Genomic DNA, 15,521 nt, shown 5'->3' on the forward strand with positions numbered 1-15,521 from the left:
AAGAATTTTCAAGAGTATTACAGGAATCTGTCATCCCCTGATGTCTCCTGAGAGCTTTGGAAATAAATGAGTAGGGAAAGGGATGGTAGATATAAACACACAGAAGTGATGGAAGTAAAAGTAGCTGAGCCATCTGCTTCCTCAGGCCCCAGTCTAATGTGCAGGGATGCTCTCATTTCACACCTTAGCAAAAGGCTTGGATCAACCTCCAGTGGACACCCCTAAACTAGAAACCACACGGTTTTAATTGAGGTCTGAGAGATATAGGAGCAGATCTTGCGTAGCTTCTTTCTGGTCCCATATCTGGATTCTCCTACAAAACTGGTAGCAGCAGTGCTGTAACTCTACAGATGACCCAAATCTGACTTAAGTGTTGTTTTTAATTTAAAAAAAAAAAAAAAGTGGCTTCTGCATCTGAGCATTGACTTGTAAGAGTGACAGGGATCTTACGTATTTTGAAAAGGGCACTAAATCACTGAGAGAAACAGGCTGAAGATTAATGGAGTGGTTGTGGGAGGCAGAGGAGGAGTTGGGGGAGGGAAGCGGAGTTCATTTCGGATGACATTTGTCAATATGATTGACGCATGCTGTGCTTCATTTACATACAAATCAGGACACGAACAAGCATGTGCTTCCAAGTAAATATGAGTGAGCCCCTGAGCCCAGCCTGGCCACTGAAAAGCTGCTGCTCAGTGCTACAGCAAGGGCTCTTTCTTATCGCTTAAGGATTCGCAGCAGGGGGAGATGGGGGGCCGCCTACCACCTAAGCAATTTCCAGTGACGTGGTTTTTTATTATTATTATTTGTTCAGGCTATAATTCCATGTTTCCTGAAATAACTACCAAGTATTCATCAGGCAGCTACTGCCTTTAGCTGCCTTTTATGTGAATCTCAAGTGCTTCATTACTCCCCCGGTGAGTTTTCTTTCTCTTACAGTAAATCTGAGCAGCATCTGTGTGGTGGGGGAGGCGATGCGATCTTGGGTTGAAAAGGAGAAAAGGTCTGGCTGGCATGGGAAGCTGGTGAGGAATTCAGGGAGCGCAACCCTCAGGGTACAGCATCTTTTTGCGCTGGAGGAGAATTCACGAGGCTGCTTCCAGGACCTGCAGGTACATCCCCCAGATTCAAAACCCAACTGGTTGCAGCTCTTTATTGTTGGGTTGAGGATTTTATTTTTAAACAACAGTTGTTTTATGACTTTTTTTTCCTCTTGTTCAGTAGCAATCTGATAGTGCTTTGATCACTGCTCCAAAAGGAAATGCCTGTAATTTCCTGTACAGGTCTTGCCAGGTGCTGGGCTCCATCAGATCTCCTGGAAGCTGATAGGAGTTGAGAGCGTTCTCACCTGGCGGGATCCTCCTTATTAGAAAACCTCAGAGAGTTGAAATTTCACTTGGGTTTTGAACAACTTAATGCCAGAACTACAAAGAGCGTCATGCTCTGGCTTCCCACATGATGGATCTCTTCCATGCTGACTTCCAACTGAAGACTTGCACATGGCCCAGCTTTGGCTTGGTGTGTCCTTTGTGAGGCATTGACCAGGCAGGAGATCTGACAGACTGGAGGAAACCTGGCTAAGAGTTAATCATCTTTATTTAATAATAGTTGGCGGTGGTTGTTCATACACCTACAGGTCCTTTGGCCGTCGAAGGTTTGGGACGCGGTCATGCCAGCTTGAGGGAGAAATTCCTGAAGTTCATTCGGTCCTGATCAGCATGACTCAAGGGAAGCAGCTGCCTCCTAAAATGGCACGTCCCATGTTTCAAGGGTTCTCAGTAGCTCCCAGTCCAAGGGATTGCCTGCAACACATAAGGCTGAACTATTTTGGTACGTGGCGAGCATCTCTGGGTGTGTCGTGGTGGTTGTGTGGCTGCAGCCAGGAGTCTGCAAGAGGAACAGAGAGGGAAGTGTTCAGATCTTGCAGAGTTTCAGCCCTGGAGGCGTTGCATGGAGCTGCTAATGCTTGCAAAGTGGCTGGGTAAAAAGGGCGTAATCGAGTGAGCTGTGGCTAGAGGAAGAGTTATTAGTTGCAACCGTAGGAGTAGTTGGCAGCCTCAGTGGCTGATAGTCTTCCTCGGCCTCAGGTGAGGTTGGTGTCTTCAGGTACACAGAGCTCTGGCAGGGCATATGTGAAGAGCTATCCATGGACCAAAGCAAGCTGATGATAGAAAAATTCCCTTGGCCCTGGGCTGATGGAAATGGTCAGCATACATACATATACCTAAGTATATGTTAAATCTCAGCCTATTGCTATAGTGGCCACCGGCTCCCAGAAGTTGACAGTTTTGGAGAGCTGCAGCAGAGGAGGAGGGAGCTGGTGGTTCCCACGCAGACCCTGCTGCAGCTTTTTCTTGAGGTTTCATAACAGAATTAAGCAATTTGTGTCACGTGTTGCCATGGAGACCGTAAATCACTGTCATGCTGGGCTTCTCTGTCAGGGAGCCGGTGTCTTTAATTGCACCAACCTCCCCTGCAAATCCAGGGCTTGGTTCCGAGCTCGTTTACGTGCAGTAATGGCTTTGCCCTGGGAGCTCTGCCTCCAGGAGAGCAGAGCTGGAATGGAGGATAGGGGTGCTCGCACATCGAATATCAAATATCTGGGGTCAATTTTATTATTGTGGTATGTGGCCACACCTCTGCTCAGATGAACAGAAACTATAATGATTTACACAAGCTGAGATCTGTCCCACTTGCATTCAGGGCAAGTTTTGCAATGAGGATGGGGATTAGATACACTACCTATATGTCGTGGTGACCCGTTGGGGCTTGGGGGTCCAGCTGTACAGACTAAGCTGAATTTCTCTGTCTTTGGTTTTTTTATATTATTTGGCTGCTCCAAGGGGATAGCTCAGCCCTTCCACTCCATCCCCACGTCCAGACAGGTAAATGGGGTTTTACACAGTTTATTCTCCCTCCATAAGAAATCTTTTTTGCAGAGGAGGCCCAGCCTCAGTGACACTCTTGGGTCAGCATTTCTCTTTTTTCCATGCCCTCTCCCCAGAAGTAGCCGCATTTCTGACCGTCTCAGCATTACTGGCTTGTGCTGTCAGGACACAGATCTTGCCAGTGCATATGAAGACGGTGGTATAAATCAGCCTCCTTCCAGTGACTTAACCAGAGTCCTGACAGCTTTTGTCAGTGTAGGATATGGATCCTTCTCTTGGCTCCTTCAAAATAAACAACTATATAAATTGTAAGATTATTATCATCAGAGCTTATTAGTGTATTACCACATGCTGCTTTGTATTCAGACAATAGATAAAAACGTCTGTGCTTCTTTTTTCTCAGTCAGATCTACAGCAAACATGCTTATTCTTGCTCCCATCTGAGGAGGACTGTGTCAGTACTCTTGCCAAAAACACATGAAAATCAACCCAATTCTTGTGCACTTGCCCATAGCAACGTAACCAGCCGGCACGGAAGCTCTGCACACCTTCGGGAGCATTTAATGTTTTCCAGGAGGTGACATGTTGTTTTTAAGGTTTGATTTATTGGCTGGTTTAGATGATAATCTCGTCCAGGCATGAGCTGTCTTCTTGCTTTGGTTATCAGGGCAGGTGGAGGTGCAGAGGGATTGATGTACTTGGCTTTCGGAGGGTTTGTGTTACGTACCTACACGTTGGGAGCACGGGACCTGCCATCTCAGTAGAAGGAGGAGTGTTTCCATGAGCAGTAGAAACAGCCCTGCAGAAACATCTAAACTTGCTGCCTTTTGACACTCAACAGAAGTTTTCATCCGTTCATGCTAACATCACCTAAAATATGGGGGGGTTTGTGCTCAACAAACCAGCCTACAATGCCTGACTTTTTTTTTTTTTTTAATTGTTTTCTTTCAGTTCAGTTCTTGCTGTTTCTCCCCAGGCTACATAATACTCAGTCTGGTAGCTTAGATGTACAGTATGACCAAACTTCTGGAAACGACGGGAAGCAAATGCCCCGATTCAACCCATGAGCGTGTTGGGCAGAGTCACAGTTTGTACAATGGGCTAAATATTATCCTAGTACTTTGGGGAGCGTTTCATGCAAGATAAGCTCGAGGCTTCTTAGGAGCGAGTTAAAGGGGCTGGTACTAAATGTCAGTGAAAATGTAACACTTGTCTGCCGAGCAGTAGCTTGTGGTTTTGTGATGAGGTCAAAAATAGTGCACAAATGGAGTATGTTTTTCACATCCGCGGCCTGTCCCCTGCCATGTCAGTAACAATCGGCCTTTCATACCGCCCGGCCGGAGCCGCTCCGCCGTGTAAAGAAGGATGGGGTGAAATCTTGGCAAGGGGCAAAGCAAAAATTGCCATCAAATGTTAGGGGGAGCAGGGTTTTAGCCAGGGTCTCGGTCCTAAATAGCCTGTGAGGATCGTCTGGCTCTAGCAGGATTATGCAGAAAGAAAACTTGGTCTTCCAAGGAAAAATGAAAAATTTAGTTGAAATTCATAGGCTTCTATCCAGCCAAGCATGCTGCTTGTTGATGATGTGATCTTGTAAAGATGAGAAAGTTGCTTACTCTCCCTAAAATGGGGGTAAGAAACTTTTCCTTGAGGTTATGGTGAGGAACTGCAATAAGACTGGTTGACATCTCAGCTGGTGCTTGGTCTCCTTCTCCCTGTCCAGGAGCAGTTGCTTGCAGTGGAAATTCTTGCTGTTCTCAAGAATTTCTCCAAAGATAGTTTAGAAACAAGCAGACTTGATCATGTTTCTTCTTGCTCTGAAAATTTTGGCTTGTCTCAACTTGGACAAGAGGTCTTTGCAGTTCTTACTAGCCTCAGCAATCTCACCTCTGTGAGCACCCTCTGTCTCCCTCTTACAGGGTTTTCTTTTTAGAGGAGAAACTAAGACAGTTCCTATACATTTGGTTCAAGGAGAAATGTACAGTACATGACCTTAATTAGGGATCGAGGCATTTAAGCTGCACAACATACAGATTATGCATATGGGAAGTTATTCCTGTGTTTGCAGAAGTCCCTCAAGTGCAAGCAGTAACTTGTCATCATACATAACATGGTGCTGGGGAGGATGGAGGAGAGGAGATTCCCTCATTTAAAAAATGGAGGGCTTTTCTTTTTTGGCATTGAGCTGTGACTGTAGGTGGGAATGTAACTCCCAGAGTTGTGTCCTGCTGGCACTAGTTGGATTATGGTGTGGAGATCAGAGGCAAGAATAGCAAGGAAACCTTGTTCTCATGCCTGCCTTGTGGACAGAAAAAGCATAGGGTGAATCACTTGCGTTTCATTGTCTTGATATTGTCTTTGGGCATTGCTATGGTTTGAATGGTGCTCTCACAGCATGCCTCAGGTCACCTGCTGGCAATGAATGTTTTGGGGGGTTGTATTTTAGATTACAGCTCCAATTCAGATACAGCTGCTTTGGCTGGAGGATCTTTTTCCCACAAGTAAAACTTAAACTCAAATGTGAATGTTCACAATTGGTTTTATTTGGTCTCCTTTCATGCACTTGCCCTGCATGCATGGGAAGGTGGGTATGTAGTGGGGAGAAAAGATGGTTAGTAGAGCTGTGAAATGACTCTGAAAATTCCTTTCTCTGGATGGGGTGTCTAGTATAAAGTAAGGAATGTGGGACCCCCAAGCAAGTGCCTTCATGGTTCAATAATTTGGATTAAACTGAAATAGTGATTTAGGAGAAAGAGACTAGAGAAACTAGAAAATAAACTTCTAAGTCTGCTATCTTCTTCAATATGAAATCAAACCATTAGGGGGTTATGCTCTTGTCTGTCTGAAAAACGGTCCAAGTTCACCTTTGGGCCTCTTTGGAAAAGAAGAATCAAAGTGTTTTGTCTGGAAAATATCAAAGTGAAAGAATTTCTGGGAAAAAAAATATCCTATCCTATAGGCTGAAATAAAATTATATTAGTTGGTGGCTCAACTTGCAGTGTGCACGCAGCAGCCCTGCAGTCTCGGCTCCTAAGCACCGCCTGGGTCAGCCTGCGGCACCAAGCACATCGGCCTTGCTTGGTGGTCTCTGAGAACGAAAAAGTTAAATTCCTCTTCTTAATGCAGAAAAATCCCTATTGTTATTGGGAAAGCCTCCAAAAGCTTGTGTGGGGAAGTGGGGATACAGATCAGGATGCCGGCAGTTTATGGAGGCTTCCCCAGAGCAGGTAGCCCAGAACAGTCCTCGTCCTCCCTCAGCTCTGACGCCAGCCAGCACCTGCAGCCAGAAGGGCACAGGCAAAACCAAAATGGATGGGAAAACCAAAATGGATGGGAGCAGGTGCCTGCAGAAAGTGTCACCACAGCTGCTCCCACGCTGACGGCTTGCATCAAGAAAACCGATACCATGGAAATCAACTGCCGTCTCTTGAGCCTTATCATTCGGATGGATTATTTTATTTTATTTTACTTTTTTACTGTCTGAAAAACCTCCTCGAAAATGCAATGGCCATTCAAATTTGGGAGATGGCCACCCATTGCCCATGAGATTTGAGTGAGCATCACTGTTGCCCATGCGTGGCAGGCGGGTGGAGGGCACTGCCTTCTGCAGCATATGTACAAAACTGCTCGCCTGGCTTCTCAAGTAAGCGGTTGCTGCTGTTGAGCGTTGAAATGGGCTGTTCAGCAATGGCTGCCTCTTCTCCTTTCTCCACACACGTGTGCCATTGCCCAGTTCCAGCTGGTGAATTTTTTTCTTCTTTCTTTGAAGAGTCAGTTCCTCCGCGGCTCACCCGAGCTGAGGGGAGTGGTATGACTGCACTGCACGGGAGGCTGCTCTCGTGGCTCTCCGGGCTGTGTCATAGCCACAGAAACCAGCCTTCCTGCCACCAGGGTTGGGGTTTTATTTTTAAAAAAAGGCAAAACAAAAAACACCTGTCGTTCCTGGCACGCTGCCTTCTTGGTTTTATTTCTCAAACTTGAAAACAAGGGAGAAGAAAGCTAAGTGCATTTTTGTCTGCCACCGGAGCCAGGACTGGACCTTTAACTCCGGTTTCATCCATCACCACCGGTTCTGCTGGCAGATCTGGCCCCCGGATGTAACGCGCCATTTAATGTTTGCTGTACCCCGGGTTAAGTGGTGAAGAGTAGGAAGGCTCTGGCTTCTCAGTGGGATTTGGTCACTGGCAACTGGAAATTATCTGGAACTTGACAGATGCGCTGACCTAGGCTGATTTTTGGCATGGCTGCATGGGCCTGGCCCCTGTAGGAGAGGTATTCAGATGATAAAAGTTTTGCAAACACATTTGGTGGCAATTAGTGATCCACATTTGGTGGCAATTAGTAAACAAGCCACAGCACTGGGGTTGTCTGCACTTCTAAGTGATGGGTCTGGGCTGCGGTAGAGCTGTTGGGGAGGGTAGGTGCTGCCACTCCTGTCCAAAAGGACTTTGGATGTCAAGAGTGCATCAGGGAGGGGGTAAAGCCAAAGAAAACCCCTCGGATGCTGCCTTGGAGTACTGCCTTCATCCTCAGTTCTTCGGCACCAGGTGAAAGTTGCCTTGTGCACGTTGCCCTCTTTTCATTGCTAACGAGTGATTGGAGATGATCTCTTTCTCCAGCAGGTTTAGCACACTGGAAGCATGGCTACAAGTGCCGTTCCCAGCGAAAATCTCCCCACGTACAAGCTGGTGGTGGTTGGAGATGGTGGCGTGGGGAAGAGCGCTCTCACCATTCAGTTTTTCCAGAAGATTTTTGTGCCAGACTATGACCCAACTATTGAAGACTCCTACCTGAAGCACACGGAAATAGATGGGCAATGGGCAATTCTGGATGGTAAGCAAGCTACTCTCGTGGTCCCCTTTCCATTCTAGCTGAGCATAAGCACAAATAGACCTCAGTGCCTCTCACAGCGCGTTGTGCCCTTGTGTCCCTCCTACGACGCTGTGGGCTGCCGGGAATTTGAGTGCAAACTGGCCGTGAGCTGCGGCGTGTGGTCTGCAGCTGCCCTCCAGCAAAGCTTCTGCTTCCAGTTGCACTGGTTCCAGTTCTGCACAGAAATGTTTCTTGCAGGAGCGTGAAAACCTATAGATCATCATAGACGTTTGGGGTAGGCTTCTGCAAAGGGTGAATTATAGCACTGTGAGGTGGCTATTGCTAATGATACTTCATTGTGGTTAGGCTCATCCCCTGGGAAATAACAGTGAGTGGGTAACTGAATGAGGGTTATAACTAGAAAGAACATTTAATCAAAACTGTCATCCACTGACAGTGAAGAATTGTAACACCTCTTAGCTCCCATCATTCAGGTGTGATGTTTTCATATCTAGTTACCCGTTTCATTTAAATACGGGTAGGGTACCAGCCTGGAGAGCTGCTGTAACCAAGATCTTTCAGTTCTTTGAAGAAAAATTGCTTTCTTTTTTTTTCTGAAAAAAAACCCAACCCACCAACAACCACCACCACCAAAAAAAAACCCAAAACCAACCAAACCCACCCCACCCAAAACAAACAAACCAAAAAACCCCAAACCAGCCAACCTCAAAAAAAAACAAACGCAAAAAATCTTGATTCTGCAGGTGAGGAGAAAGCCCTATATTACCTAAAGCTGCAACCTGTTAGTTTGTGCTGCATCTTGCTGTTAAATATTATAAGTTTTGTTTGGCTTTATAGAATAATTAGGTAGTACGTAAACGCAAGCAAATATTTCGTGCCTTAATTACCCAAGAGCATATATGTGGCCACTAACACAACTGAACTAAATTTGAGCTCACTTGCGGTGAGTTCTTACCTCCATCCTCTTGTCATGAAGGTGCTCAAGATCTTTGGTGTCTCTGCACGTGCATTGGTGTGCAGGGACAGAAAACTGGGGGAATGGCATGGGTGATGGAACGTGGAGGGTGGTGGGGTTTGCTGTGAAGACCGTAAACTTGGTCTGGAAACTTGAGATCTTAGTTGCACTCTTGAGGATTTATCAGATACACGTTAGTGAGTGCAAGTGGCCCCAAGGTCCTTAAAGAACAGCCTTTACTCAGTATTTTAAAAAAAAAAAACAAAACAAGCAACTTAATCTTGCTAACATTTGTTCATTTAAATATATTAGTAGTTGATTGCTGATATGAGGGAATATTTGTGAAATTGGTGCCCAAATGTGTCTCTTGTTGTCATCTGCATCAGAGATACCTGCTCTCAATTAACCATCACATAAGATACCTGTGCACCTTTATTTTTAAAATGTCAGTGTTGTATAAAAGAAAAATCCAATCCTGCTGTAAAGGAAATCCATTCTTTCTTTTTAGTCCAGAGCCAGCCCTTGAAAGTGAGCAACCTTTATCTTCGCTGGTACGCCCTGTGTTCTGGCATAACAGTACCAGCTGCTGTATACATTGGTGTTGGCTGAAACAGCCTGGTTTTTGTAAATTATTTGGAAGTAGAAAAGGCATCTTTCACTGAATGTTTGGAATTTTTGTTTAGTCAAAAAAACAAAATACAACCCTGACCTGGGTGGGAGTGGGGAATAAGGTTGTTTTCCAACAAGCAGAAACTTAACCTTTTGTTTTAATGAAAAAGCCTTTCTTTTGCTCAGATAGAGTTTAGTGGCTGTACTCGGGCTGAACTGAATTAGCTGTGGCCTTGAGTGGCATGTTGGGAGCCCCTGACTTTCAGAGTTTGTGTGCCCACAGATGCCTTGCAGCCACAGAAGTGAAACTGCAGCTTCTCCTTCTCTTTCCTACCACTTGAGATTTTGAACAATCAGAATTTTGGAAGAAAGGCAATATTCTTGCTTGGAAAAGCATGTGAGCCTTTACCATCTGCCCAGTAGAAAGAGGGCATAAAGACTGACTATCACATGTGTCTTCTGCCACAGCTTTCTGTCATAGACTTTGGATCTAGGCCATTATTGGAGGTCACCATATACTTGGACAGCTGCTCTTGTTGTGGTTACACGTGGTTGCGTGAATCACTTATGGTATAAAATTAGGGACAAACATGATAGGAAGGGTAAAGATGCATCGTGATAAATTCTAGACTTTCCAGTTGTCCTTTATGGCCAAATCCTTTACAAGCTGATGTCTCCTGCAGTGCTTGGTGGGGAGAAGAAACTGCCCACCCCCAAAATAGGAACTAGTTTTAGAAGATGAGACTACCAAGGGAGGATATAGTGTGAGGGGCTCCATAAGTTTCTAAGTTTGCAGAAATAGTTATTAAAAAAACCAGCCAAATACGTTGGCATCCAACAACTTAATTTAAAAAAAAAAGAAAACACAGCCCACCCTGTTCCAGGCTGTTGCCTGAGCAGTTCTGTACAAAGCATCTCTAGCATTTGGTATCTGCACCAGCATTATGTTGTAAAAAAACCCCTTGTGCTAGCCAACTTGCATAAAGCATTTGGCTTCCCTCCATGAAGACCTCCACCCACATTTATTCAATAGCACTAACTGGCAGCGTGATGAAATGTTTAACTTGCATTTTTTTCCTTTGCTGAAATCTCTCACTGAAAGGAGACTTAAATGGAATAGGCTTTTATTTCAGCTTTTAGACCTTGGAGCCAAACCTACATTCAGACTTTTCTTTTACATATTTTCTCTCTGGCTTTGTGTCTATTTTCTTACCAAAGAAGAGTCGATGATAGTTCCCTGCCTCCCCAAAGATTGTGGGACCTGTGCTTGGTCTGTTCAAGCCCAACACTACACAAAAATACTTTATTGTTGGCCTTATGCCAGCTTCATAAGACCATTGATGCAGTGTTTGGAGGATAAGTGTTGTAGTGTGGAACAGGGCACTTAACCTGAATAAGGGATGCACAGGCAATTTGTGGCTCGCCCATTTTTTCAGTTGCTGCCACCCCAACGAGGCTTTAAGATCAGCCTCCAATTTTCTCTGCATATGTTATCTTCATTTATTCTCTGCTGTTCATACGGAAATGAGGATGGTGATGTGCTTGGTTAAATGCATTCACACGCAGGTGCCGTATAGACACATCAGGTCAGAATTAAGTGGGGGCCAGGGTTAATCTGCTTTGATTAGCTGTTGCTCCAGTTGAGTTGCTATCATTAATTTTGTACACTCCTTTTTGTGTGCAGGCTAACTTAGCAATTAGCAGAGGATTTCTTTTGGTGTGGCTGCAAAACGCCAGTCTGGAATTACTAATCTGGGGCATGAAGCCAAAAGTGGAATACCTTAATACAGCAAAAAAATTCCCAATGGTTCAAAATTCCTTATGGCTCATAAACCACACAGAGATAAAAAGGTGGTGAGGAAGAGGAGAGGAAGAGATGGCCACAAGCACATGGCTTGGGCATGTTGATGAATTGGGCTAAACCCTTAGCTGTCAGCAGGGCTGTGCCAATTGGTACCAGCAAGGCAAGGAGTTGTGCCTGTGTGTTGGGTGAAAGGAGGCTGTGGTCTCCCTCCTCTTCCCTTTCCTCCTCCTGGTATGATTCAGATGAAACTCTCACTGCCTAGAAGTTGTCTTCCTACTCCCGCGCTTCAGTTTTCCTTTTTATTTCTCTTCTTCCCAAGTCCCCTCTCAATCCCTGAGTGCCCTTGCGTTGGGCTGGACCTGCACAGCCCTGCTGTGCACCCCCGTGGAGTAACACCAAGCACCGTTCCTTCCCCCAGGCTCCCTCTCTACTCTTTCCACTTGTGTCTCCCATGCATCCCTTTTTGCTGAGGGTTTTTGCTGCTGCTCATCCCAGGCCAGGCTGTCTGCTTTTCTGCTTTTCTCCTCGGGAAGCTTGGGAACAATTCAGCCAGGAGGCCAGAGGGAGATCAAAGGTCACTTCGGACTTGCAGGCAGAAGGGTTGGTTTGCAGCTCGCTTTCTTTTTTTTTATTTAAACTTTGGATAGCGTCATTGAAAGAATTAAAATTAAAATTAAGTTTGTACTTCCATTCTTTTATTTGTGTGTACAGTATTTTCCCTCCCTTAATTGCTGGGATTTTGCAACCTTGAAAGAGGGTTTTTTTGTCTTGGGTTGTGGGGATTTTTTTCCTGCCAGGAAAATTTTGATGTTGCAACGTGGAAAACACAAGGCTTTGAATACTTGCCCTTTGTTAGAGAAAGAGCTCCTTTAAGGGCTCGCATCTTTATTCTGTTTATTAATGTGGAAGCCTTTCTTCTGAAGGCCCCTCTTTTCTTTTTCCTTAAAGAAAGGGCAAGAATTCAAGTACTCGGGTTTTCCATGTTATAACATCTGTGTATTTAGTTAGGGCACAGAAGAAGGGCTCATAAAAGCCCCAGTGTTTCCCCATCGCGTGTTTTTCCCTGAGCAGAACTCTCATGCCGGGGGCTGTGTGGCTGTATCTGAGAAGGAGCAGAAGCATCAGAGTGACCAAGTGAAGCATCTACCTTGCCTTGCGCACAGCATAGGCACCTCATACCTCTTCAGGGTGACTTGGGGTGTGGAAATACAAAATATAAGCTGCGGCCCCTGCACCCCATCTGCTCAGAGCCCAGAATACCAATTCGTCAGCTGAAGCCAACGTCTGATGGGGTCTGCCCTTTCCCACCGCGCTGCTGATGGGAGGAAGACGAAGACTGTGGGGATGGCTTTCCTCAGCCTGAGACTCTTTGGTTTGACTTGTCAATTCAAGTTAAGTTTTCCCTTGAGCTTAGCTACCAAGCTGCAGGGCAGCTGGGGATGGAGTTTCTCTCTGGCCTCACCTTTTGAAGCAGAGCTGCGGTGCCAAGAGGGAAGCAAGGCTTGGAGAGAGAAGCGCCAAGAGGAGTCTGGCCCTGTAACCTGCGACGGCAGCACTCCCCTGACAGTGCCACATTCCCAGTTCTGCTCTTTGCTCCAGGGACTTTTCCTGTGTTTCACATTAAGAAGTCGCTGAAGAAGCAGAAAACGCCTGGGGTCAGGCTGCTTTGTGCTGCTCCTCTCCCTGGCGCTGTGAACCCAGGTTCCTCTCTGCCTGCTGACCCATTCAGCTCCGTAAAGGCTTGCACATGTGCTGGACGTATGTAGCCAAAGGGATCTCACAGGACACTGCTTGCAAAAATCAAATTGTACACATTGTGTTCACCTTTCCAAGCATGAGATCAAGGTAGGCACAAGCAACTGCATCCTGTCCCTGAGTTTCATGGTGTGCAGCCACTCTCCTGGATGCTGGAAGGCAAGGTGCTCCAAGAGCCATGTTGAGCTGCTTTCAGGACTGGCTCCAGCAATGTGTAGTCGCTGCTTGGAACGGGCCACTGGTGTCTGATTTGGGCAGTGAAACCCAAGGGCTGAAGGACAGAAAATGGGTTTAACCTCCCTGTCTGGTCCTCTTTGGCCACTTAGATGCCATGGACAGTGGATAAACTCTCTTGAGTTGATCTATACACCTAGCTGCCCAGCAATGTAAAGATAAAGACGTAGGAGGGAATTTTGCCTAGGTATGAATAGAGAAGAGGAACTCACCTGCACAACCAGATCTGAGCTCTCTGAAGGCTGGGAAGGCTGTGTTTGAATCTGAACTGAATCCAGCCTAGGCTCTAGAAAAAGCAATGCTGTGACTTGGATTTCATAGTACGTCTCTGCCCTTGGCTTAGATTTACATGCCTGTGTCTCTGGATGGGCACTCAGAGCACTGTCAGTTGCAGGGACATTGCTATATAAAATACCTGGAAGCACCGAGTGCTTCTATTTTGGGCCACAAATTCCTGTGTATTTCTGGGCTCCTGTGTTTGCTCAGAAGTGCTCTCTAGGCAGCCGCACTCTTGCCTAATGCATCAGGGATCACAGGAAAATGGTGTGTAGAGCTCTAAGGATTCAATTAGCAAGGAGTTCATCACAACAGTTGGGGTCACATCCACTGGAAAGTGGAAAAGGGCATCTCTTTGCTGAGCAGCCTCTTACCTGTGAAGCAAGAGACCTCCCTGCTGGACTCTCATAGCCTAATTGCTCTTAGTTTAGTCTCCAGCTGATTGCATGATAGCTCTGTAAAATGGCTTTGCCCTCTTTGCATGTCTGTTCCTATGTCAGATATATTCCTTGGCTTCTCCCTCCTCGCTTTTCACCCAAACACTTTTGTTAATGCTCCTTCTTGCTGCTTCTTCGGTCAAGTTTGTGGCAACTTCACCAAGTTTGCTGTTGGAAGTCCCTGACCATGCGCTGCACAGCCTATGAATCTGATTTCAGTTCTTGGAAGAATGAGGTAGGGGAAACCCGCTGTGCTTTGGTCCAGCCTTGTTTCCACATTGGCTTTTATGCACTGCCAGTGAGGCAACTGCCAGTAAGAGGCAACTGCTGGTTTTAAAGCGTACCAGGGGAAGAGAGAGTTCGCAGTCCTTCTCTGCTCGTGATTATTTCTGTGTCTTCTGGCATCCTGTCTGCAGAAACGGGGATTTTAAAAGAGAACGGATGCTGGCTAACATCCTAAACTCCTCACCCCTTTGGGAAGCCAGTCAAACCACCATCCCATTTTCACCTTCTCAAGGTTTCTCCTTGCTGCTTTCCTATTTCTATAGATAAGAGTCTTCTTGAAGCTCTCATGCCACAAGAAGCAAAGCTGCTTGCATCTGGCCCTTTTTCGGTGCTGATGCTTTCCAGGATGTGGTCCCGTCCTGCCTACGAAGGATCCAGATCGTGCTCTCTGCTCTGATTGTTTACAGTTCATGTAGCACAGAACTGTTAGGATGGGAGGGGGGGCAGTGTCTTTAAGAGCACATTTAAAATTAAAACAAATACTTTCTCTGGCCAACTACATGATGCTTAATTTTGCATGAATAACCCATCTGAGATTAACCTTTACCTTCACTGCTGCATATCTCTTACTCACATTTCCAAAGTGCCATTTTAAATGCTGCCTGGACTTGCCCCTCTACAAATGCTGCAAGTGAATTCCCTTTAAATAGCAGCTGCTGACACAGCAGTGTTGCCTGTGTTTAGCGTGATGCGGTGGCCAAGATCCAGGCGAGGTCGGCGTGGCAGGAGCGCAGCCCTGTGCTGTCCCTTGGGTATCCCCACAGCCCCCCCAGGGCTCGTCCTCTGTCCTCTCGCAGGGGATGGAAAGCTTCAGAGAGGCAGCAGCTGGGGATGGGCTGATGGGTGCAAGAGCAGAGCTGGTTGTTCCTCCTGTGTTTCATGGGAGGTTTGCAAATGTGCCAGAGCAAGGGGAAATCCCTAAGCAAATTACCATGCAGGATACGGCACATCCATCTCCACCTTCCTGCCCACGGCTTGTGCTCGGGCACCCGTCCTGTGTCAGAGGAGGGAGGGCAGGAGAGCCCGGCCCCCTGCGAGAGCTGTCCCACTCCACCACAGGTTGGGTATGTGTGTTGGGGAGGGAAAGGGAGTGTGTGTTTGTGTGTGTGTGGGTTGTCAGCTCTCAGCCCTGCCCTGACATCGCGTCCAGCTGGTGCAGGAGTCAGATGAGGGCAGCCCAACCTCTCCTTGCAGGTTGGCTGGGTGGGAAGGATTAATTTCCTCTTCCGTCCTAGCCATGTGGTTCTGGCCTTATTCCATGGTAGCAATTCTGCCCAGGGCATAGAAATTCACCAGCACATGCAGTGTCTTTGGGTTGTTTGTCTTTTTTCTTTTTCTTCTTTTTTGTACAGTCCTTAAGAATAGCCTGGATGCCTTTGAGCTGAGACCCTTGTTTCCTAGATTTAGAGGAGAGAAGCAGGATAAAAGGCTATGAAAAGACACCCATGACT

At 46.4% G+C, this 15,521-nt stretch overlaps 1 protein-coding gene across 3 annotated transcripts in view; it reads left to right on the forward strand.

Moving 5' to 3' along the window:
• Nucleotides 1-15,521, forward strand: part of MRAS (muscle RAS oncogene homolog) — a 42,183-nt gene that overhangs the window by 15,578 nt on the left and 11,084 nt on the right. For 2 of the 3 annotated variants that reach the window (XM_075511598.1, XM_075511596.1), the window contains exon 3: nucleotides 7,502-7,715. In XM_075511598.1, the coding sequence (XP_075367713.1) occupies nucleotides 7,523-7,715 (193 nt within the window). In that variant the 5' untranslated portion in view covers nucleotides 7,502-7,522. The remainder of the gene's footprint in view (nucleotides 1-7,501; nucleotides 7,716-15,521) is intronic. The other variant, XM_075511597.1, reaches the window with a different exon arrangement.

Source organism: Mycteria americana, chromosome 9, assembly GCF_035582795.1.
Source record: "Mycteria americana isolate JAX WOST 10 ecotype Jacksonville Zoo and Gardens chromosome 9, USCA_MyAme_1.0, whole genome shotgun sequence".
NCBI lineage: Eukaryota > Metazoa > Chordata > Aves > Ciconiiformes > Ciconiidae > Mycteria > Mycteria americana.